General features: G+C 35.9%; 1 protein-coding gene across 1 annotated transcript in view; it reads left to right on the top strand.

The window, feature by feature from the left end:
* LOC112942350 (potassium voltage-gated channel subfamily KQT member 1-like) overlaps positions 1 to 24343 on the top strand; it is a 468427-nt gene that overhangs the window by 31624 nt on the left and 412460 nt on the right. The window contains exons 3-10 of the mRNA XM_026033255.1: positions 617 to 743; positions 4077 to 4155; positions 6870 to 6966; positions 11830 to 11970; positions 17885 to 17995; positions 18749 to 18844; positions 19712 to 19840; positions 21864 to 22026. Of these exons, the coding sequence (XP_025889040.1) occupies positions 617 to 743; positions 4077 to 4155; positions 6870 to 6966; positions 11830 to 11970; positions 17885 to 17995; positions 18749 to 18844; positions 19712 to 19840; positions 21864 to 22026 (943 nt within the window). The remainder of the gene's footprint in view (positions 1 to 616; positions 744 to 4076; positions 4156 to 6869; positions 6967 to 11829; positions 11971 to 17884; positions 17996 to 18748; positions 18845 to 19711; positions 19841 to 21863; positions 22027 to 24343) is intronic.

Below are 24343 nucleotides of genomic sequence, written 5' to 3'. Positions count from 1 at the left end.
ATCCTACTTGTGCAGGGAAGATTGACCAGATGATCTCCAGAGGTTTCTTCCAACCTCAACCATGCAGTGATTCTCTGTTATGTACTATTGATGTAGAATGCAGCAGTAGTATAGAGGGAAGTAATATTAAAATATTATTATATATATATTATACTATATATAATGTATATTAAAAAGATTGCCAATTTAATTTGATGCATGCTTTTACATATACAGAAGTTGGCATGACACTCTTTCTATACTTATAAATTGTTTCATAATAGTAAAATGCTTCATCTACTTGACAGTTTCAGGCATTAATATGCTTGTAGCCACCTTTATTTTTTAAGGTCACTAAATAGCAAAGGAAGAGGAGTATGACATTTTTCTAGAACATTCTGACAATAGGAAACTTAAACTGCTTTTTATTTGTGAAAAATCAAGTTGATGACCAAAGTATAACTTCCTTTAATATAATGGCCAGCATATGCATATAAAATGTGAACAGATTAGACACAGTCCTTATTGAGAGTGCTTTTTGTCTCCACAAGCTCATTTGTTGCAAGAGTAAAATTAGGCATGCAAATCTGCACGCTTTGAAACAACAAACTGATAATTCTCCTTTTAATTCCAACAGGAAATAGTCCTGGTTGTGTTTTTCGGTGCTGAATATTTGGTCCGATTGTGGTCTGCAGGTTGCAGAAGTAAATATGTTGGCTTCCAGGGAAGGATACGTTTTGCCAGAAAGCCAATATCAATTATTGGTAAGACTTTCTTTGCTACTCTGTTATTATTCATTTCAAATAATGAACAGGAGAGAAATAAGGAGGACTGGTGAAGTTAGGAAAAGTTAAGAATGACTGTATCTGATTGTGTATCCAAAGCTATCAGTACTGGTTTTACATTTAAAATTCTCCTAAGAATAAAATACTTTAAAATGAAGATTTCATTTTATGTATTGGATGCAGGTGGAAGTGTTTACACCACTCCAGAGAACTGAAGTTCAGAAATTTATTTGCCAGGAGTCATCTATTTCCAAGTAGTGAGGAGCACATCTCAAAGCTAAGGGCTATTTCCATTCTATTAAATATTACAGCAGCTGAAAATGAAAATAGAAATGCAAATACTTAGTAAAAATATTTTTACTCGTTTTACTTGAAAATTGATTGTTTCTAATCAAAATTTGAGTTGCATACTAGAAAGTAATCTTTCTGAGAACAGTAGAAAAAAAGTCAAAAATTGATTGAGGAAAAAAATACTCTGGTAAGTTATGTTATAGGTGTTGCTATGTGCTAGGCTGAGTGTGTGTGTAACTAATATGTCATAAGCAAGCTGATTTTCAGATAAAAGTGGCAGCTGTTTGGAACAGTTTTAGAAACTGCTGGTTTTGCAGCAGTTCTGGAAAATTAGAATAGTAGGAATAGTGGACTAGTGAGTTAGATTTTTAAAGATGTGTAGTAAATATAAGCTATGGAAAATTTATTTTTTGTAGGTTTGTCATTTGCATATGTAGTATATATACACATAGTGCAAGTTGCTGTGTGTTTTTTGTCTCAACAAGCCTCATGTTTCAAGCCTCACAGACATGATTTCAAATATAAATATGTTGGGAAGGATTAGTACACATTGCTTTTTAAATGACTGAAATTCATTTTAATTTTTAAAATTTTAAAATTTCCTAACTAATGTATTAAGATCATTAAGAAAAATTAATCATTCTTATAGCTGTAATAGTTATTTAAACAATCGATGGCTCATTATCCTGGAATTTTCTGTGCCATATGTCTGCTTTTTCATGTAAATTTTTAAGCTGTTTCTGGAAAAGGTAATTTGAAGGGGAAAAATGTTGGTATGCTTGTGCTTAAAAAAAAGGGGGGACCTGGAGCAACCTCAACCAAGCCTATGAAAAATTTTTAAAATATTTTCCCTTAAGCCTTTCTAGAGAAAGATGTGAAATTCTTCGAAGTTTCCATCTGCACAGAACCTGAACAATTCAAATTTCAGATTGCTCTGAGTAGGTGTGCTAGGACTGGAAGTGGAAAACCTGAGTTTGTTTTCTTGCTGCTCTTCCTGAAACTGCCCAAGGCTCACGAAGCAGGAAGACACCTACCTGTCTGATATGCCATGGAGAAGTGTCAGAGTAGCAGTAATGGGTTGGGATGCACAGTCTAATTAAGACCAAGAAGCTGGACGCTGATGTTGGGGCCTGGGAAAGGAAGTTTGGGTGGTCTGACCAACAAACAGGAGATTGAGGGACAGAAAGTTGGGTCTGAAATTATGTGAGACTGGAAGTGAGCAGAGTACAGACTGTAGGATATGATGAAGAACTGTAATGAAAAATAAGACTGGTTGAACCAGTAAACTGGAGCTTATATGAGAAGCCTGAAAAATAGAAACTGGAGTGAAAGATAGAGTAATGAGATGAGGATAGAAGAATAAGGCTGGGGAAAAATAAACATCTGTACCATCTAGAACATACTTTTGGAAAACTGGGAAGTTCCAACAGAAAGTAGATTTATTACCACTACCTGATGGAAACTAGTTTCTAAAGTATTAATCACTTCATCCTTTAGAGATCGACACCGAATGGATGTATACATGTTCAATAACTAATAAAGATATCCATTGCACTGTTTGCTGAGTGAAAGTCTATATTATGATGCCATATCATGTTGGCAAGGGGAAGTCTTCAAATTGTGTGCATGACAAAAGTACAGGCTAAAAAAACAGGAAGGTCAAAAGCTGGATTATTCCAAAATGGAAGCTCTTCCTGTAACATAAAATTACCTTTCTCTCTATTATTCATCAATGTACAACTGTTGCAGTGCAATTTTTAATTACAGAATTGAGTTCTATGCCTTGGACAGGAATCCTGCTTTTACAATGAAAGCTAGACTGACACTAGAAATCAATGCAAGTTATTAATGAAGTTGAATTAAATTAATGAAGGATATTGTTGATTTCAGAAGTGCTGCACTGTTTGTTGCAGTAACTGTGTGGTTGTGACTGAGGCAAGAACATGTTTAAAGGAAGAGGGGAAAAATTACTCATTGAAAGCAGCTGATATTGCCTCTGGAATTGGACTCTATCCTGCATCTTGTCCAGGGCATGGAAACTCTGACAGTTGTTTTAATCAGTTTTCACAAGTGTGCCTCATTTTTTGGATGTCAAAACTGAGACTTTGAAGTCAGATTACAGAAGTTCTGAGCTCTCACAGCTGCAAATGAAGTCAGCAGGCACCTCTTTTTTTTTTTTCTTAGTGCTGTATAATGTTAAGTGCTCTGAAGAATAAGGTCCTGTTTGTTTCAAAATGGGCTCTGAAAATATACAAAGCTTTTCCTCAGTCTGTATACATTTGCTCCCCATTTATGACAGTGTCCTTTACTTTCTGGTCAGAATTTGAAAGTGATTGTCTGAAAAGCACTTATATACTCTGAACAAGAGTACCATAAAAAAGTCTATGAGAAAATACCTTTTCAGAACAAATCTGAAGTGCAATTCAATAGCTAAGAGCAAAAGAAGCAAAAGAAGAAAAAGAACTGTTCACTGAACTAGAATAAGAGAAAAAAAAAATAGTGGCTGCTAGTCTTATGAACATAATCTATCCTTTGCAATGTATGATGCTGGCATGGTATAGAAATATATTTTTTTCATATAGTTAAAAATCTATCACAAAGAAAACCACCAAGCCTGATTTTTAATCAGTCTTTTTTTCTGACAATTCCTTAAACTTTTGAAAGTTTACCCTTGCAGCTTCAATACAATTTTGCACTGTGAATTACTGAAACTTGTCTTTGCAACTTAAATAAAGAGCTTTCAGCCAAAATATAGATTCATTTTTGGGTGTACATATGCCTTTGCTTTTGATTATGGTCTCAACAGTTCTGTTAGTATTTTTCAATCATCCATTATCAAATTCATAGCAGAAGAAGCTCTCGTCACAGTTTACTAGTTTGCTTTGTGTGAAACTACTACTGTCCACCAAACTTCAGCTAAATTTCAACTCATGTTTCTTTGTTAAAGTGCATTCCTCAGTCTGTGTTCATCATATGTTTCCATACTGAAAGCTTACATTAATACTATTTCTGTTTTAATAGACTTGATTGTGGTAATAGCCTCAATTATCGTTCTCAGCGTAGGATCTAATGGGCAAGTGTTTGCTACCTCTGCAATCAGGTATGTTCTTCTACTATTGTAATTCTAACAGCCACAGAGATTTACATTCAATATAGGAAAACTTGTTTTAGTGAAGTGCTAGACTGTGGAAGACTGCTTGGTCATCACTTGGGAAACGGCACAGAGACAAGGCATGTGGAGAAGCATGTGAATGGTGAAGCCAAGAGGAAACAACTACAGAAACAGGTCTTTTATAAAACATTGAATGGCTCTCTTGCTAAGACAACAGAGTGTTACAGAACATCGGTTTATTTAAGAAGTAATAACCCACTTAATACTTTTTTTGAGTACTTTACTTAAAGTGTAATTATACTTTTTTGAGATTGTTTGGCACAAGTAACACGTACTAGAAGGGAGCCAGAACTACTTGATGTTTATAGTGCTGGTTCAGCTTGTACCAAGTACTGCAAGCTTGTTTTGGGAAGTAAACTGAATAAATAATGGAAAAGAATGATAAGAAAAAGAACAGGAAGTGCAGCTACTCCAAAGTTAACTTGCAAGATGTGCTACACTTGCCTTTATTAATCTTTAATTTCTACTGTAGTCAAATTACTGGGAAATGAGAATGTACAGTACTGTTGAACTGGGGATTTGTAGAGAGCTAACTGCATGTGTTTTTAAGATAAATATTTAAGTTTTAACCAATCTAAGGATTAATGTTCTCCTCTGAGTGACTTAGAAAAAAGATCCATGCATACAGCACAGGTGTAATTTATCAGTTTGCACAAGGCAAGAGGAGGATGAATGTAACACTTCCAAAGACTGCTTAATCTAAGAGTATAATTATGAACAGACCTATTATGTGATTGCATATGAGCCCAGGTGCTTTGAGCTCAGCATAGCCTTTCCTGGTATTAAGTCTGTCTTACAATTTGGGATGCTCTCTGCAAGAAAAAAATGACCCATCTCTCTGCAGTGATGTTATTCCCCCATGGGGAAACAGAGAAATCATCTGCATCAGTAAGTCCAAGTAAGATAAGGTTTCCTCTGAATGTATTCTGCTGATGCGAATGGCTGCTCTGGCATTAAAGGAGGAACAAGTCTTGCATCATTGCCCTTGCTGTCGTTGTTTTTAAAGCATACTCTAATGATGCTGTTCAGCCCACCTTCACTCCTCAGAAATGGCGTAAAGCATGGATTCATCTACATAAGGTTGTTCTTTCCTAGAATTAAGTTAAGCTCCAAACCCATCAGCTATAAAGGAATGACATTTAACCTCTGCAGCAACCAGTGAAACTGAAACCTAGCAGAACTTAAGGTTCACAGAATAGTTCTAGAGTCTTTGGTCCTTACTGATTAAGCTTACCAAGTTAGTAAAAATGCTCTTTCCTACCGATTGCTTTCCTTTTCTTTAAGAGAGATAATGTGCATATTCAGAGGCTGTGTATCTGGAGCTTTTGTTCATTTATCTATACTTATAAAACTGCCAGCCTGTAACATACACATCACGCTTGGTGGATCCAACATATCAGTAGGGATCTTAAAGACAACAGAGATAGATAGGAAAACAAAGTACTAGGCCAAGGTATCAAGAGGTCCATCTACATATAACTCTCCCCACTTCCTGCATCAGCAATCTGTCATTTCTTAGTGCTCATATACCCAGTAGACTTGTAATTTATCTTTTATCTAGGATTAATGAATTTTATAATAACCACTTAAAGTTTTCCAGTTAAATGTTTCAGCAGTCAATGAAATATAGAATGTATTGATGGAGCCAGTCACTGGCATAACTGTCATGCTGTAGTTATGAATCTGCTTTCCAATAAAAGGTCAAATATTTGTCTCTCAGTGTGAAAGTGCAGAAAAACTGGTTTTTGAATGATAGAAAATTTGTATTCTTTGGGAGACGGTACACCTTCCCATTCTGCATAGCACCAAAAACTGATGTATATCATCATGTTGGGGTTCCTACCTGTTGATATAGTCCAGGAGGATGCAACCTCATTTGAACTGAAATAAGGCTGAATTTCAGTGAGATGGACAACACCAAAGGACTGTGGAACAAAAAAATAAAATTGTAGTGAAATATTTTCAGATTGATTCAGATATAATTCAGCATTCACCTTTTTTCCTCTCTTTGCTGTCTGGTTTCAATGATAAGACAATAGGATAAATGTAGGAAGATAGAAAATACAGTGTAGAAGGGTGACTAGAATGAAATATTTTCATGTATTTGAATTTTTGCTGAAGAACCATAAAGATAATTATTTTTCTTGAATTGACAGTATTCAAAGTTTGATTCAGCTGTTAACCTAAAATCATGAAGAATTGTACCTATTTCCTAATTAGATGATTTCTATAAATTACATAAAGACTTGAGTCATTTCATGTCTGATTCACATTCTACTTTTGAGAAAGCAAAGATGGAATCACCAATTTACCTTGGAAAGGAAGTGTTTGAGAATCAGGTTCATTAAAAAGGGGGAGAGGGAAAGTTTCTTAAGTTTAAAAGCATATATTAAAAGATTTGTCTTTAAAAACAGAAACACCTAATTGTTATACTACTCTGTTCTGCATATATTTAAATATTCTCCAATGCAATTTAGATAACTTACACTGAAATGTGTCAAGTCCAAGATGCAACTGTAAATAAGGGCATGGTCCAACCTGCTCTAATATGGTGGTACATAACTGAATGTGGTCTATTGTGTATAGATAGAGCAGTATTAATCTCAATTACCCTTTTTATTTCATGTCATCCTTTCTTATAGAGGGATCCGCTTTCTCCAGATACTTCGCATGCTTCATGTAGACCGGCAGGGTGGCACCTGGCGACTACTGGGGTCGGTCGTTTTCATACATCGTCAGGTACTAGGTCTTTAAAAATCTCTAGCATTTTGTTTTAATTTTAGTAGATTCTTTTCCTGGATTTCAAATTGCGGCCTGGTTTAACAGTTATTGTTGCAGAAAAGTACATTAATGTTACAGGTATTTAGTTTTGAAACAGAAGTACTTTTGCTCCTTCATAGCAATTGATATTGGGATATTTGCATCAATATTTTGAAGAAATTAGCTACTAAGCGTAATGGTACTTCATGCTCTTCGATGTTATTTTTCAGTGTAATTTGTTAAATGCAAGAGGATGCTTATGTCTTGTGCAGCAAATACTGTCCGCTGACTTAGAGGAGATATTTTCCTAGCTTGCTTGATCTGAAGTAAACCAAATATAAACAAATCAACTTTTAAAATGATTTTATTTCCTCTGAGTTCTCTAGTCTATGTAAGAAATATTAAATATATTATGATAACATGCAGAAAAAGTGACTTCAGGGATGTGTGTAGTCAAGCACAGAGGTAAATGTGTCTATAAATAGTTATTTGTTTGAGATAGTTATTCTGTATAGGAATGAATTTAACTGGAAAAACAAACTCCTCAATTCAGACTATTTTCAGTGACTAGTTTAGAGGTTCTTTTTAGGGTTTCATGTAATTTGTTGACTGCAGAAGGCTAGTTCTATGCCTTGAATGTTTACATGAGGATTATAAGAGTTTTTAATTTATGTTTGATGTGTGTGTGTATATATATATATATAAAAACTTCCACACAGACTTTTTTTAAATTAACTATACCTTGAAGTTAACAGACTGCTTTTTCTAGTGTTATTCTGGTATGAGGAAAGGGAACAAAATTAAATCAAAAAACTCATTTAATAGTAGAAGTTACATTGTTTTCTTTATTATTTTCCCCATTACTGTAAGAATTGTCCTGAAAGGTGTGCTTCCTACATTGAAGCACACAAGTCCTGGTTTTAAATTTTAAATCTTTTAATTTTTAAATCTTTTAAAAGTGATTTAGTATCAAACTTACTTTCATCCCATACAATAGGATGAATTTACATGTCCCAAGTCAGTGTGGTCTTCATTTATTATGATTGCATTGCCTGGATATCCAGCTAGGAATACAGGTACACTTTCTCAACATTTACTAACCATGCTGATAGATGTTTTGGAACAACTTTCTGTGGTATTCAAAGCTACAGTCAATAATCTGGCAATTGCATTTCCAAAACATAACATTTTAGTCTTAAATATCACAAATACGAACAAGTTCAAACTTGTTCTCAAATATGAACAAGTTCTAACAAGTACAAAAATAAAGCACTCCCTTGGAGAAGCTGATTTATAAATAAATGTAACTGAGTTTCTGCTTATCCAAAGAAGTGACTGTTGTTGTATAAAATGCTTCAGATCTGTAGTACTTGTTAAAGCAGATCACCCACTGATATGTTATTGTTTCAAAATCAAACACACAGTTCAGTATTGACATTGGACAGGTGTAGTATGGTACCAAAGGGTAAATGAAAGGAAAATTAAACCTTTATTTCTCTCCAGTCTCTTAAAGTATTAAAAACAAAAGAAACAAAACAAAAAACAAACAAACAAAAAAAAACCCCAAACCTCAACTGATTTTTCTTTACAAGAAAGAGTAGAAGGTCCTTATTTACTGAGTTTGATACTCTTTCAGAATAAAATGGTAACCTAAATCCCTAAAGAATCTGGAAAAAAAGCCTTAGCTCTTTGGGACCTCTGAATATAACAAGTACTTCTGTGGACCCGGAAGGGCTTACTAAAGTTTTCACCAAAGCTTTCCATGTGTTTGGGAATTTTACATATAGCTGTATTAGCTCATTCAGACCCTTTTTGGCTAGGACAGTCTTCTATTTTGAGCAAGCTGAGCTTATACAAGCATTTCTCGCCAAAAGCAACAAAATATGAGTCAATATTACATGTGGTGATGGAAAGACATGGAAAAATCATGCAGCTCACTGAAAAAAATGAGTTAACCAATCCTGCCACATTTTATGATCCTACTACTTAGTTTTACTTATTCCTCACCTGCTTTGTGAGCTCTCCTACTGCTTATAATAGGGGGTTCACTGATTAGGTGTAGTTTTGAGAGGTTTGCTCTGTTTTCTTTTTCCTTATGTACTGAATTTTATATTGTGTGGCACTTGCTTTAACTGAAAACATAAAGTTGTCCAAGTTAAATGTGACCTAAGTCTTGTGATATTAAAATTTACATATAGGCACATAGGCTTGTTGTTGCTGGTGTTCTTGCATTTGAAAGTCTCCTCTGAAAATAGTCATTAAGCAGCATTCTTTATTCTTAAGCTCTTACCTACAACAAGTTAATGTTCATATGAATATCTTGAGTTTTAAGGACTAAATTCTGGAAAGTCCTTCTTTAAGATGATGTATCAGTTCATCCTCTTGGTGCTGGTAGACAACACTCCACCTGTATTTCTTCAGGCATATACTATTTTAGTCTCATGTTGTCTCTTAAATACACTATGTATTAGGTTGCTGCTACCATTATTAAAAATTAAACACAGGGAAGTAGTACTTTGTTTTTGCATACATATGCTACTTTTAGTGACATTTAGAATTAGTCTAAGGAAATTGCCTTTGATTCCAGGTTACAGTTTAAAGAGAATTCAATCTGAGTAGGACTGGAACTGAGAAGTGTCAATGGTGAAAAAAGCCAAAGTAGATCTGGTGATATTTCAACTACTTTGAAACATCACTCATGAGACTGTGCATAACAGTTCTGAAAAACAGCTTTTTCTGTCCACTTGTCAAAAAATCAACACTCTGACTCACTGTTCTGAGACAAAGTTCAGAAAGTAATGATGGCCATTCCTCAATTACATATGACTTCTAGTAGTATTGGTTCTATTAGTATTTTGAGAAGTAAGCAACATATTAAGAGTAGTTAAAAGATTGCTATTGATATGCTAAAAATCACAATTTCCTCAGACGTTAGGTAGAAAGTTGCTTTTGCAAGCAAGGAGCAATAGCTAGTACCTGTTACTTCTGTGATTCTCTGTTGATCTCTGAAATTACAGGTATTAAAAAATTCCCCCTTGCAGTAAGGAATATTGCAGATCAAATAAGGAATAAGGCAGATGAAAAAGGTGTGGAAAATTAGGGAAATATAAAACACTATCAACTGTAAATGTAAAATCTTTAAATATTCAGAATAATGCATACACATGTACACTACAAACACATAGGGTGCCATTATCATTAGAAAATATAATGAAAGTTTTGTGATCACTGCAGAAATCTGAGCTCCTGAAAATGCATTCATTTCCTCTTTCATCTGCCTTATTTAGCAAGCAGACCTACAGAAAAGTTAAGACATGGATGGAAAGACAATAACTAAATGCTATTGAATTTTCTTTTTTTTTTTTGTTATTAAATGTTTAGAGAAAACATAATTTCCGTGATTTATGCAAATTTTTACTGAGTCTAGATTCTTATTAGGGCTATATAAGAAGAAAGGGTATACATAGTCTAGGTTCCTGCTTCTGCAAGCATGGCACTAGTTACCAGAGCTACATTTCCCCAGAAAGCTGTTAGCTATCTGTAAGGGTGCAAAAGGGGTGTTAGAAAACTCTTTGAAGGAAATTTTATGTTATTAAGCTTGAACTTTTTCTGACATACAGTTTAAGAAACTTGAGTGAAATATTCCTGTGAAAAGCTGAAATACTTCATAAGTAGAGGGAATTCTTTTTGGAGAGGTTTTGTTTTTTAGATGTACATTGTGGGAATTTAAAAAATACTCAGTGTTTTGGATCCGAGGAAAGAAATGTAACTCCCTCAATTTCAGCAAAATGCTAATGGAGATGTAGTCCTGCATTTTCACATTTGTGATGTGTTTCATCACAAATACTGCTAAATATGAGCAAGGGAAAGGCTGGAATAGTGTGCAAACAATTGACTATTTGTAAACTTCAAGTAATTAAAAAAATCCCTCAAAATCACATCTTTATATTCCTGAGAGACGGAGGAATATCTGTTTTTTATTATGATGTAATGTTTTTATAAGCTTTATATATTCTGCCAATCTAATATCACAAAACTTGTTTAAATCCTAAAGAACAAGTTTATCCAGAGGAGTTGAATGATCCAGTTCAAGTTGCATCATCACACTGTTTTTTATACACAATTCCTATCCAAATCTCAAAAAATCGTGTCATTCAGAAGCAGCATATCATGCCTTAGCAAAAGTGCTTTCTAACAGTCTGGTCTAGCAATCCTACTCTGCAAAAAAATTAGTCTTTCTTTTTCATGACTGAAGAAGGGGTTTTATTTGTGTAAAATATATTGTAGTATCTTAAAATGATACTGGTAATACAACAGTATTCGGTCTTAAGTAAGCTGAATATCAGCTATGCAAGCTGCTTGCTTTGATACAGTCACAAGTCAAATGCATGATTATTTCTTAGGAATGGACTCAGACATACGGTTTGTTCTGTTTTTTAACCATTATCTGAGCACACATTTCATAAAATGCATGTCCTAAAGATGTATTTTACTAGTTTTTAAAAATGTACTAAGATTTGGTACTTTGAGGAGATTATTAAATGGAAGAATTTTCATTTAAGGGAAGCTGAACAGGAGATATGTCCCACCTAATTTAGCTGTCTGAATGATTTCATAAAAATGATTGCATTTGTTTAATGTTTTTAGTCTAATATAAACAGAGTCTTTATGGAGTCAATATAAATACAGTCTTCATTAACTAAGTCATTGACATATCTATTTAACTGGAAACAAGTTTCATACTTGAAAGTGTAATTACTTAATATTGCTATTGTGATGTGAAAAGATATTTAAAATGGCTTCCAATAGACATGATGTACCTGCTTTTTTCTCTTTTAATAGGAACTCATAACTACACTATACATTGGATTCTTGGGATTAATCTTTTCATCCTATTTTGTTTATCTTGCTGAGAAAGATGCTGTTGATGAAGATGGAAAGACAGGTTTCTCTAGTTATGCTGATGCCCTTTGGTGGGGTGTGGTAAGTCTTTACCAGGAAAATATATAGTCAAATTCAGTGTATAAGACTGTCTGTTCAGCTTATGATTTTTCTTTAAGAATCTGTTTTTATTTATTTAGTTTTTTATTGGTGGGGAGGGAAAGGTTTCTTCCTTGAAAAAGATACTGCTTTAGGGAAGCTCGCCTTTATTTTATCTTTTTATAAAGGAGGAAGAAAGATACAACTAAGATACTTCGGTATTAAACTTTTTTTGTGTGTGTGTGTGAAAGTATAAGAGCGAGTCCTCAGCAAAGCTTTCATTGACTTTTTAAGCTTATAGAAAGTCCTTGAAATCTACAATTTGAAAGGAGTAAAAATAGTCTCTAAATCCTTTAGCACTTATTTGAACGCTACCTGATTTTATGCAAAAGTTGCGTAAGTTTAAAGGTATGTTATGTTTCTGGGAGCTGAGTTAATGATTCTACCACTTTATTTTTGGATCCTTGTGCCTAAAACTCTCGCTTTCAGTACTAATGCGGACCTTAATGAAGGTTACAAGTTCCTTGGGCCTGTTCATTTTTAAATGATGTTTCCATGTTTTAGTGTAATGCTGAGTAGCTTCATCAAAAGCAGTTGACAAAGCTTTCCAGATTCACCAGCAATAATCACAAATCAGTCAGTGCTGGTTGTTGTAGGGGGAGAGCGGGATCTTGATGAGGGAGTATGAGAGAGTTGAGGTCATTATTATATTGGTGTGCATGCCCAGAATCAATTGAGAAGGGAATGGATAGCCAAGAGGAACAGAATAAGAAGCCAAATTGCTTATCCACTCCCTTCAGGCTGTTCTCAAGTTTCGTGCTGTGTCTCATGCTTTCGCTCCCTATTTGCTGTTGCTTGAGCCACCTCTGTTCCTGTGGTCCCTCTTCTCCGTGAGGGAATCCCATATTTTATGAGTTGGCTGTCTCATTACAACGAACAAGAGGTTCATCATATTGCTGTTAGTGACCAGACTTGAACAGAGCTGCCATCTTCCAGGGAGGGAAAAAAAGATTCAAGAATGATCTGAAATAGAATAAACTGTATTTGTTCTTAGATGATAGGGATGCAAATGACAATACATTTATTTACTAGGCAACATACTGATTGTTTATCTCCACCCAAATAAACTAGTGAGTAAGTCCAAGTAGACAGACAAAATCCTAATGGATGTATGTTTGTAATCCTTAAACTACCAAACTTCATCAAATTCTACATAGAGATTATTACATATTATACGTATAACATATTACACACAATATATAATATTGCATATTACATATAACATATTACACACAATATATAATATTGCATATTACATATAACCCAAAGACACTACTTTAAACACATTTCAGCATAAAGACAAAAATATAAATTCCATAAACTCCTATCATTAGGTTGTTAGGTATTCACTACATTTGTACAGCCTCATCTATGTCTTATGCAAAAAAAAGTACAAACCAAGAAGAACTCAGTAAAAAATACAAATTCCCTAAGCAGTCAGATGGATCTGATTATCTGACATGCTGGGAAAAACAAAACAACATCAACAAAAACCTATGAACAAATCTGTAAAAATATCAGTTGCTAAACTCCTCAATAGGCATGTAACAAAATTTTGAATAAAACACAGACCCTCATAGTTACGGACATGAGATACCCTCCAACTAATGAAGGAAAGGAATAAAGGTCCCATAAACTCAGATTGTACTACATTTTAAAGCAAGAGGCTTTATGCCTGCTTCATGCCTTTAAGGCTTCATTCCTGCTTTAACAAAACAAACCAGTAGACAGGCTCACTGATCCAGCTTAAATGCCAATGTTCAAAACTGTGGAACATGGCTACTATTTTTATTGATGCTGTACCTTAAATAGTCTGCAAAGGATATCTAATTAGAGATAGGGCTACTTACGGGAATTTCAATCCTTCAGCAGAAGGATTCTCACAAAAACTTGTGCTAATTTAGCTAAATCTATGAGAAATAGCCCAAACTTTTCTAGCCTAGTGAAGTCCAGAGAGATTTGTAGCACTGTGTCAATAGCAGTGACACCAGTGAAAGAAATGAACCATGTATAACGTATTTATAAGGAAATCTTAAGTTAATATATAATCAGTAAAGGATGGTGATTTGTGTTCTTGCTTTGTGCAATGTGCCTTTGATGTTTCATAAAATAATTCCTAGACCTTTAACTGCCAGAGATGTGAAAATTTAGAGCTGAATAGGAGGAAAGAATAACTGCCTGCTAAACTATGGGGAGCATGGTAGAATGAATAAGTAAAAGATTTTTAGTAATCAGTTTGGGAATTAGCTATCTTTTTTAATATACAGTTCTGCCCAAGAACACACATGCAGTCTGGGTTATTTCTGCATGCAGTGCAACCTCCATTTGAAGCTTCCATGTAAAGCTTGGTTACCCTCTGCTCTTCCCCATTTAAAATACAAATTGTGTTATTGGATTGAATATTTAAATATAGATTTAAAAATATTTTTAAATGCTAGAGGTTTCAGCCTCGATTTGAGTGAAGAATATAAACAGCAAAGTAGTCAGGATGTGTTTATACAGGCACATTTGGTTAATGTTTTAGACTAAAGGAATTTGAGTTCAGTTAGGCACACCACCAAATTAAAAATATTCATTACTTTACCTTGTTGAGAAAAAAGCCTTGGTATGTGTATGTTAATGCCTTGCAGAGTACTTGCTGAGCTTTGCTGTTGTTTTCCCAAACTTGACTTGTTTTGTGGAACAGGAAGATAAAATCAGCTTTGTCTTTTCCTAGCTGTGTGAGGAACACGAAGAACACTGTTTAAATTGTTGTTGGGGCTTTCCCGAGGTCTAGGCCTCCTCTGCATTAGTGAGTCACGGTGCAGGTGCAGTTCACAGCTGGGAACAGTGACAAAGGACAAAGTGAATTGGGTTCTTTTTCTTTTCAAATCTTCTGTAACGGAGAAACACAGATGTGGAGTTACTAGGGAATGAAATTTGATTTCACTTTTGCCTGAACTGTAGGAAAAAACCTTGGTGGCAAGTGTTTGAGAGTCTTTATGTGTCCGACACAAACCGCAGAGTGTATTGTGGGTAACGTTTCGCCTTGAGCAGAAAATGCAGGCTTGCTGAACTTGATACAAATGACCTGAAAGGCTCAAAAATGAAGGCAAAATAAAAAGTTAAAAGGGTTGGAATCAAACGCTGACTGGGTTCATCCGCTTCAGTTAAATGTAAGGCTGTTTCACTTCCATTTGGCAGGCATGCAGTTTAAACTATACAGAAATATCAAAGACTTGTGGGATTTTACCTCAACTTGCTTTCAGAAATTGTATCATGTCAGAAACATGTACAAGCATTTCCAACAGAACTGTCAGTCTACCAGAATTGAAGCCCATATCATAGCTGTTTTTCTGCCATTTCTGAATGTTTTTCTTAAGGGAAAAAAAAGCAGGGCATATAGGAGACTTCTCTTGCATGCTCTCATTGCTTCATGTTGGTAAGGCTTGTTATAGTTGCTGCAAAAGGGGCTATTAAGCCTGAGTCAAATGGTAAATCAGCATTAGGGATGCTTGAAAGCAATGGCTGAACCTCTTTATTTTAAAAATATTTTGAGCTGTGTACAGTTCTGCCTCTTTAAGCTTCAGGACACCTGCATATCTTAAAGTAGGTGAGAAGCTATATTATCAACTAAATTAGAGTTCTTTTTTTGAAGTTAAACACATATATATATATTCTAACACAAGCCCTGAAAACATGTGTGTGCCATCTGGTCTATGCTACAGCAAATCTAGACTAAGAAGGAGCTGTCATTTTCCAAAGTTCGTCTATTAAATGTTCTTTGAGCAGATACCTTCTGGAAATACATGTAGAAAAAAAAAATCTGTTTGTGATTAAGAAAGCCAGAGAATTAAATTATCTATAATCCATTCCACATAGTTGAATGCAGTAATTAGATTACCAAAGAGAAACCCTTTTAAAGGTAGCAAGGGAGAAACTTCGAGACTTGTTCACACACCTGCATGAATCTGCCAGCCAAATGCCTGCTGTAGAGATGGAAAAACATCTTTTCTGTGGTTACGGCTTTCATGCAGCCTTCCATAGTAACGCTAAGGCAGCTCAACATTACCGCAGCTTGTTTTTAAGTCCTGAGTGCTGAGAACTCAAAAAAAAACAAGAAGCCTTTCATAAGGGAAGGAGAGAAAAAAAAAAAAAAAAAGAGAAAGAGAGAGAGAGAAGAAAAGGAAGGAAAAATCCCATACTTGAAGGGGTCATCTGGGTGCACTGAGGAGCTGAAGTGCAATTAATGAAACGTAGTTTTAACATCCTCCACTTCCCAATAACCCATACTGCATTTTATGTCAGCATTTTGGGGGGCTGCATGAATTTGGGGGTCTGGCTAAACCCATATGCACTGCTGGTAGTGCAGTGTGGCCAAGTTGCTGCATTGTGGGCACTGTTGAGTTGGACGGATTCCTGAGAAGACAGAGTTTCTCCTGAGAAGAGCTAACAGTGTAGAATGACAATATTTGTTAGGGGATATTGATAGTACAAAAATGACTTCACTGAATGAGAAACTTATGATGAATGAACTCAAGCCTTTCTTTTTCTTTTTAAGCATCTCTTTTTCTTTTTAAGCATCTTTTTAAGCATTTGATAGTTAAGTCATTTTCTCTGCAAATCTTCCTTTCAGTTCTGGCTATAATCACTCTCAGAGAAGGAAATGTGTTAACAGAAACATTCTTCCCATGCTTTTACTTGTTGTAGTTGATGATGATGGTGCTAGTGTTACTGTGTTTTTTGTTTGTTTGTTTGTTTCCCGAAAAGCCTGTTTTTCCAAAATATCTAAGTATTTGCCAGCAACTTTTCCTATGAAAGGTAGTATTTCCAAGTATATCCTTTTTGTATGCACTGTAGGCTTTTAAGTCTATTAAGTCTTTTTTTTTTAAGTCTATTTTGGTTGTATTTTCGCTACCCTTCAAGGCAAAACAAAGGGAGTTGGACTGGGTTTGAAGCTGGTGCTTTCAAATGCAAGAACGCTTTTTTTTTTTTTTTTTTTTTTTTTCCTATTTAAAGCTCTTCCAAATATTTAATGATGCTGATGGAGTTTATTTGCTCACTAGAAGCTTTCCACTTCTCAGATGTGCAACTCTTTGCCATACTATTGCATGGCAATGAGAAGATCCTGTTACAAGGTACACTGATATGGTGCATCTCATGGCTTACCTTTTGAATGGCAGTGGAAAGAACTGCACTTTGGGGGTGGAAGGGTTCAAGATTAAGGGCATGGTACTCAGTTGTATTTGGCTGCTGTCTGCTGGTGTATTTGCATTGAGAGGGAAACAGTCATGCAGCAGTTACATGCTTCTTATCTGGGTATACAGATTGTGCTGGGATGTTTCTGGTCATGTCCATTTTCTTTTCCCCCAGGCAGTGATTCTTGGCTTAGGTTGATGATTAGCAGCTAATCTCGCCACAGCTATAATCTATGGCTGACAGCAGCCTTGAAGAGCGAAGAGCTGTCTGCAGGTCAATTGGCTATAGTCAGCACTTGAGTTTTCTTATCAGCCCTGTGGGATGGCTTTTAAAAACAAGAACGAGGAGAAATGCAGCAGGTCCATGATTTCAGGTCTAGAGGGACTGTCCCTTCCAGTTTGAGAGGACGGGAGAGGACAAACGGCAAATTGTAAGAACAATCACCCCCAGGTCCACCCTGGGATTACAATTCCAAAAGTGATCAGTTGTGAGCATCTCTTGAAGTATGATAAATTCAGTGATGTTTTCTCAGTATACACTGACGCTTTCCTTATGCACATTTCTACAACTCCACTTGCGTGTCCTGATGTTTTTTTTTTTAACTACTTACAGACAAATTGTACTGCATTGCAGTGAATTATATGTTTTTTTTTTTTTTTTTTTTTTTTGTCTGGCCTAGGTTACAGTCACAACAATTGGTTACGGAGACAAAGTGCCACAGACGTGGATTGGGAAGACTATTGCTTCCTGTTTTTCAGTGTTTGCAATATCTTTCTTTGCTCTGCCAGCAGTAAGTAGAATGTGTATCATTTTTTTTTAGCTATCTGTCCAAACTGGACTGCACAGTTAAGTAATTTTAAATTAGTTTCATTATAGGAAAAGGGGGTTGGCTGTTACTTTAGACTATAAGTTTATACATGCACATTTACTATATAAAATTCAGTGTTTTAGGAAGAAGGTAAGAATGTTTTCATCATTTAAAGAACTGAGATGGAGGGAATTTTGGGGGGGTTCTTGGTTTCCTCCACATGTCAGTTGCAGAGCTGAAACTTACTTCCTATTTTTTTCCTATTTCCTATTTCTTATATGGCATTAAAGCATTGTTTCTGGGCTTTTTTTGAATTCCCAAATACCTGAAGGAGGAGGCATAAAGATAACACCACCAAAAAAATTAGAATACACAAGGCATTCATGTAGTTCCTAACAGTTTTCATAGAAATGCTGAAATTGCACAGCTGTATTTCTGTCATATGACCCTGACCCATTTGCTTCTCTCCTCACCTCATTGTGTAGGGTTGCTTTTGTAATGTGACTGCCTTGGTGACTAATGGCACCTGTGGACTGTAGCAATAAACACATGCTGATTCTGTGATAAACCTGCGGAAATGTAATTTTATTTGCTGGCTAGTAGTTTTCTGTTACTGTGGACATCTGAAAATTTAGAAATGATGTGACTGATTTACTTTAAGTGATTTTTAGATAAGCCTCTTATGGCCTTTTATTTTCTTGTTGGAGTCTGTCCAGTAATTTTGTTTATTTTTAGGGCATTCTGGGTTCTGGCTTTGCCCTAAAAGTACAACAGAAACAACGCCAAAAACATTTCAATAGACAAATCCCAGCTGCAGCTTCCCTCATTCAGGTAAGGCCCCTAAAAGTAAGACAGATAGGAGACAGAGAAAAAGTGTGGTTGAGTATTTATTATATGAAAATCACTAACAAAGTTTTTTTATTATAAATCTAAAACTTACCTTTAACAACTTAATCTTTCTGATACAGAAAGATTAATCATATAATTGCTTGTCCTCTTCTTAGGACTAAGTGTACAAGTTGTCACTAACCAGACATTCACAGGCATAATAATACTAGTCAGATGCAGAGATTTTATTTAACTATACAGAAAAAAAAAAAAAAAGGAAAAAAGGTCATTTCCATTACCTTATTTGCTAACTATATATTCTGTATTACCATAGTCTCTGTGCATCTGCCAGCCTGCCAAATCCAGAAGTGAAGAATGTGCCCATTTACCCATATATGTATATTTGTTTCAAAAAAAAGCCTCAATATTACATTTCATATTATACATAGAGTGATGACTTGGCATACAAGTACTGAAATGGCATGCTGCAGAAAAAGGGAAGCAGAAATGTTCTGTAAGGCATATACAAGAATCTGATTTTATGGAGTGCACTTAGCACTGTAAAATAGGAGTTAGGCCCCAGCTCCTAGTAATAGCACTGTAAAGAGTATACTTAAAATCACTGTGTGCTGTGTTTTTCCTAGCGGACATTACCCTTAGCAAAGCTGCCTATGAGGGAAAACTACATTTTATTAGGTATGTTGCTGTACCGCATAGCGCAGTGATGGTAGTCAGAGTCCTTTGCAACGTGCATACATAGACTGAGTAATTTGGTGTCAGCTTGTTTTTTGACAAGTTCTGCCTTATCTGCCTTGCAGGACAAAATGTCCATTCACTCACTGAGAGTGTTGTTTGGGTCTTATTTTACAGACTTTGTGGCGGTGTTATGCAGCGGAGAAATCATGCAGCTCTACAGCAACGTGGAAGATCTATGTTACGACACCTGCTCAAAATCCGCAAAAAACACCAGCGCCATCTAGCCCTAGTCTGAGAAAACAGGTTATGTGGAGTTGGCAAAGCTGCTTGCTTCTTTTGCTTTTGATATGGTTGACATAACTCACCTTCTGAAGGGTCCAGTAAATGTGGAGAGCTGAAAGGGGTTCAGTCACTTTCCTCATTACAGAAGGATGAATTATTCTTAAAATATTCCTGAGGGACAAATGTGTCTTCTACTTTTAAATTTGGCCTCAGTCCCTGGTCTGATTGGTGTTGATTCTTCATTATTTTGTCTCTTGTGAAGACTTCTCTACCTTCTTAAAAGTAGTGACCATCACTGAGATTTTTATCATTTTGGATTCATGTGCACAGTAATGCTTTCAGGGAGAAGGGAGAAAGAGTTAAAAAGTTTTTATCTGTATTCAGAACTTGGCAGATAACATCTACCATTGCCTTGCTCAACTTCTCTCCATTGTATCATGGTGCTCTCCAAGGAGTTGCAGCTGAAGTAAAGCTCTCCAGGTGGGACTGCCTAAATATAGGTAACCACTGGCAAGCTTGCATGACCATGTATCCTCTGTCTCCATGAGGGATGCCAATTTCTAAACTTTTTATTGCACTGTTTCATTACCAATATGCTTTTGTTTAATTGCTCACAGAGCTGAACAGAAATAATTCCAAATGACTAAGCACAGATCAGAGTGAAGTAGGATTGGTTTTCTCAGGCAAAATAGTTTTGTCCAGTTTATGATGGTATTGAGCCAGTGTCCATTTGTGCCAGTGCATGCAAATACTTATTCTCTCTAAACTGCCTATCTGTGCCATCAGAGACTAGAATACTTTGCAAAATTAAGCACCATCTCTAACTCTCAACTTGTTGTCAGAAGGCAGCTAGAGCCCCAGACAAGTGAAAGGATGCCTGCTCCCTCTGTCTGGAGGCATGCAAGCAAAGGAGCTGATAGGGCTAAAGTGCATGAGTGCTGTCATGGCACGTATGGCACTAAATGCCATGTTGTGGAAAGTAATGTTTATGTGGCTAGAAAGTGGCAGTGACTGTTTGTATGGAATCAGCATCCAGAAGGTAGGCTATACTTGCCATGTAGTGAATGTGGGAGTGGCCACTCTTCTGATGACCTCTAGTATAGGAGTTTTTGTGTTTTTAGGGCTTAATAAGGTAGAGAGCTTGTCGAAAGTAGATGATGTAGTATAGCATAGGGCACAGAGCTTAGGGCATGGCACTCAGAAGATCTCGCGATGTCACGGGAGTTAGGAGCATAATTAATTTATGCAGTTTACTGATAATCCCATGCCATACTAGGCGAAAATTAGAAATTAGTCTCCCGACTGGGCAGTAGGTGAGTCTCCGCATTCAACTGGAGTATATAGGAAGACTGAACTGCGCAATAAACGCCATTTTGCCGCATCCCCTATAGTGGTATCTGTGCTCTGGTTGTGAGGACAACCCCAGGTCAGCCCAGCTAACGAATAAGGCTTGCCGACCGCCGTCGGCAACACTCTAGTCATGAAGACAGAGGAACACAAGTCTTGTTAACAACACAGTCAACTTCAAATAGTCTTCTCTCGCTGTATTCATTTAGGCTTCCGAAATTGAAACAGCTTCCACTATGGACATAGAGGGACAGTTTCCTCTTTCACTCATGCCCTGTCCAGCAGATTTCATCTCTGTATGAGAGGGCTTTAGTTGAGAAGGCTGCATTGTGCCTTGCTCATAATTTCAAGTTTCTGGTTATGTTTTTATTAGCACTTAAGAAGACAGCCAAAGCCAAGCTATTCTATATTCAAATGATTAAGTTTCAATTGGGAGTTTTGGACCTAGTTTGAAAAATCATAATTGAGACTTTTTTCAGAGCTCTAGGTATATTAGCTTGAGAATCAGTCTCTTTCACCGTGTTTCAAGGGAGAATATGGAATCAGACACTTAGAAAACATTAGGGCTTTCTTGGTATTTTAATCACTTTCTTTAAAAACTGTTCAAAAAGAAATACAGTGAAGTTAACACTTGCACTTTTTTCAATGTATTTATTTGATAATATCTTCTGATACCATTCCCTTTTTATTACCACAGACTAAAAGAAGCAAAAGGAAAGGGAAATCAGGCTTTGGTAATGGCTCTGCACCTGTAATAAATCCTGGAGAGACCTCCCTGTCTGTTCCACAGATCACTTATGACCATGTTGCTGAACAAGAAGACAAAAAGGATGTGTCTTTCTATATAGAAGAACCAGGAGGTAATTTTTTTAAATTTACGTTTGTTAGCATTTTTTTACAGACATTGTTAAAGAGCTGAACTGATTAAGAGAATTTCTGGGGACAAGTAAAACTCTTCAGTAAAACAAGATACCTGAAAACAAGGACAATTACATGACAAAAACAGGGGGGCTCAATCAAGTAAAGGAAAACTTTTACATGCATGTGCTGTGAACATCAGATTGTTCACAAAAGAAAAGAAGTTTCTTTTTGTTTACCACATTGTAAGACTATGCACAAAAAAGGTAATTTGGTTAACTTTACCTTTCTGAGTTACGTCAGAGTTTGCCAGAAAGCTCACTTAGGTCTATCCCACCTTTTAGCTTACTTTATCTCACAGAGCCTAAAAGGAGAAGTTTTTTTTTTCTCTTTTTACTTGTTTACATCACCTCCTTAAGCAATGTGCAAATTGGTTGTGATAGAAACAACAAATATTTTATGCTTAGGCTAAGCAGAACATTTAAGGTTTTTATTTGTTGCTTCATTAAAATGTGTGTTACTGTTATTAATTGTATTTCAGCCTGGAAACTTGCTGAATTTCATTGCTGAGATATAGCTGTGTTTGTAATATGTTTTTTATGAAGCTTGTGACAAAAATGTAGATCCACTAGATCTTTAGCTAAATGAAAGCCTGTGTCCTTATATTATAGAAATTGAGTTCCCTACCTAGAGGAGTACAAAGGCTACCAAGGTAGCTGAAGATGCTGGCTGTAGTCACAGTTGTTTGCTATCTTGCTTAACGCCTTGCCTTTGACTTTCTTCTGTCTCTGATAAATCTGAACACTATCTCTGTGTAAAATAAGGCTCTTTCATGTCAGTGAGGTTGATGTATGATTTCAGCCTTTGGGGAGCGTGTGTGTTATGTGTGTTATGTAGTGTGACATTTTCTTTAGAATATATTTTTAAAATATTCAGAGGCAGTATTCTGCGTCTGTTGCATTGAGAATATTCAGGAGTGGTAGTTTCACTGTCTTGTTCTGATTTTACAGGTTTTCTAGGCTGTGTTATCCAAGTAACCTATGATGTTCTTGCTAGAACAGTTAGTCCGAAGTATTTAGCATGGAGCTGAGAGTAGTCTGTAAAGGGCAGGAGGAACTCCTTGCTCCCACAGGGAGTTAGGAACATTTCAAGCTGCTGTTTCATACAAGTGATTGCTGTGTGTCCGCTTCTGTGGGAAGAAGAGATTCATTCTTATACTGATGGATATTTTCATTCTCCCTCCTACTCCTACTTAGGTTCTGTCTTTCCTTATGTCACTGTGTTGAGATCAGAGAGTTTTTTCAACAATTAAAGTATTTCTTTTTGTTCTAGCTATTGCTTGGTGTCTAAAGTCCTTTAATAGGGCTCCAGGAAAGAGTTGGGAAAGTGTGATTTATAAATGAAATTGCCATTTTAATGACATGACTTCAAAGTGCTGTGTTCACAGTTCATTCTCAACAGCCTTCTTGACCTTGTAATTGCAGGTTTTGCTGAGTGTATCTAGGTATTGTGGCATCAGTCACAACAGTGATAAAGTGTTGAATAACTGAATGAAATATTCTTTAACAGTACTCTTAGTCCTCATCTTTGTTCACTTCTGTCTTGATTATTTAGACATCTGCAAGCACACATTTATTCACTTAATGTGTGTTCCTGAAATGTTCATAGTTTGAGGAAAGTGCTGTCTATCAAATAAGGGACTAAAAAGACTAGCATGTATTTGTTTTGTTTTTCCTTCTCATGCCTAGGTAACAGAGAAAAATGAATGCATTCCCCTCCCCATTTTTTTTTTGTCTGAAAATGCTTTTCTGTTGTATTTTTATTTTTCTAGTTGGCCTGTTTTATTCTTCTGAGAGGCAATCGTGCATGTTTTTCTCTTTCGGTTAATTTTTTATCTATTTTTCTTTTCACTTTGCCTTAGCAAGTGTCAGAGTAAGTTACACTTCGTTTGATTTTCCTGATTTATTCCTTCTGTTGCAAAGCTGCCGGGAATGTAGCTGCCTAACTCGATTGCTCAATTGACTGAACATTCTTGACACCTCTCAAAAGTTTAAACCTTCTCTTAGCAAAGTTCTCTTTGCCAAAACTAATGGGCTTCTATTTTTGAGAAGTAGTAGCACCAGGCCGCAAGCCTTAAGAGGGGAGTGAGTTTTTCCTCTCTTAAAGCATTAAAAGTAGAAGAGTCAGAAAATTAAAATAATAAAGAAATAGCAATTGAAAGGGGTCATGTCAGCTTTCCTTTTCAGTGTGCTGTAGTGGAATAGTTTGTTCACTGGTTGGGGGAATTGGATTTTTTTACAGATGGTAAACTTCTGAAAC

This window comes from Nothoprocta perdicaria, unplaced genomic scaffold (genome assembly GCF_003342845.1).
Source record: "Nothoprocta perdicaria isolate Ctin4 unplaced genomic scaffold, notPer1 scaffold_126, whole genome shotgun sequence".
Classification (NCBI taxonomy): Eukaryota; Metazoa; Chordata; class Aves; order Tinamiformes; family Tinamidae; genus Nothoprocta; species Nothoprocta perdicaria.
Note: the sequence above shows the minus strand (reverse complement) of the source record. Positions and strands in the feature narration are given on the sequence as shown.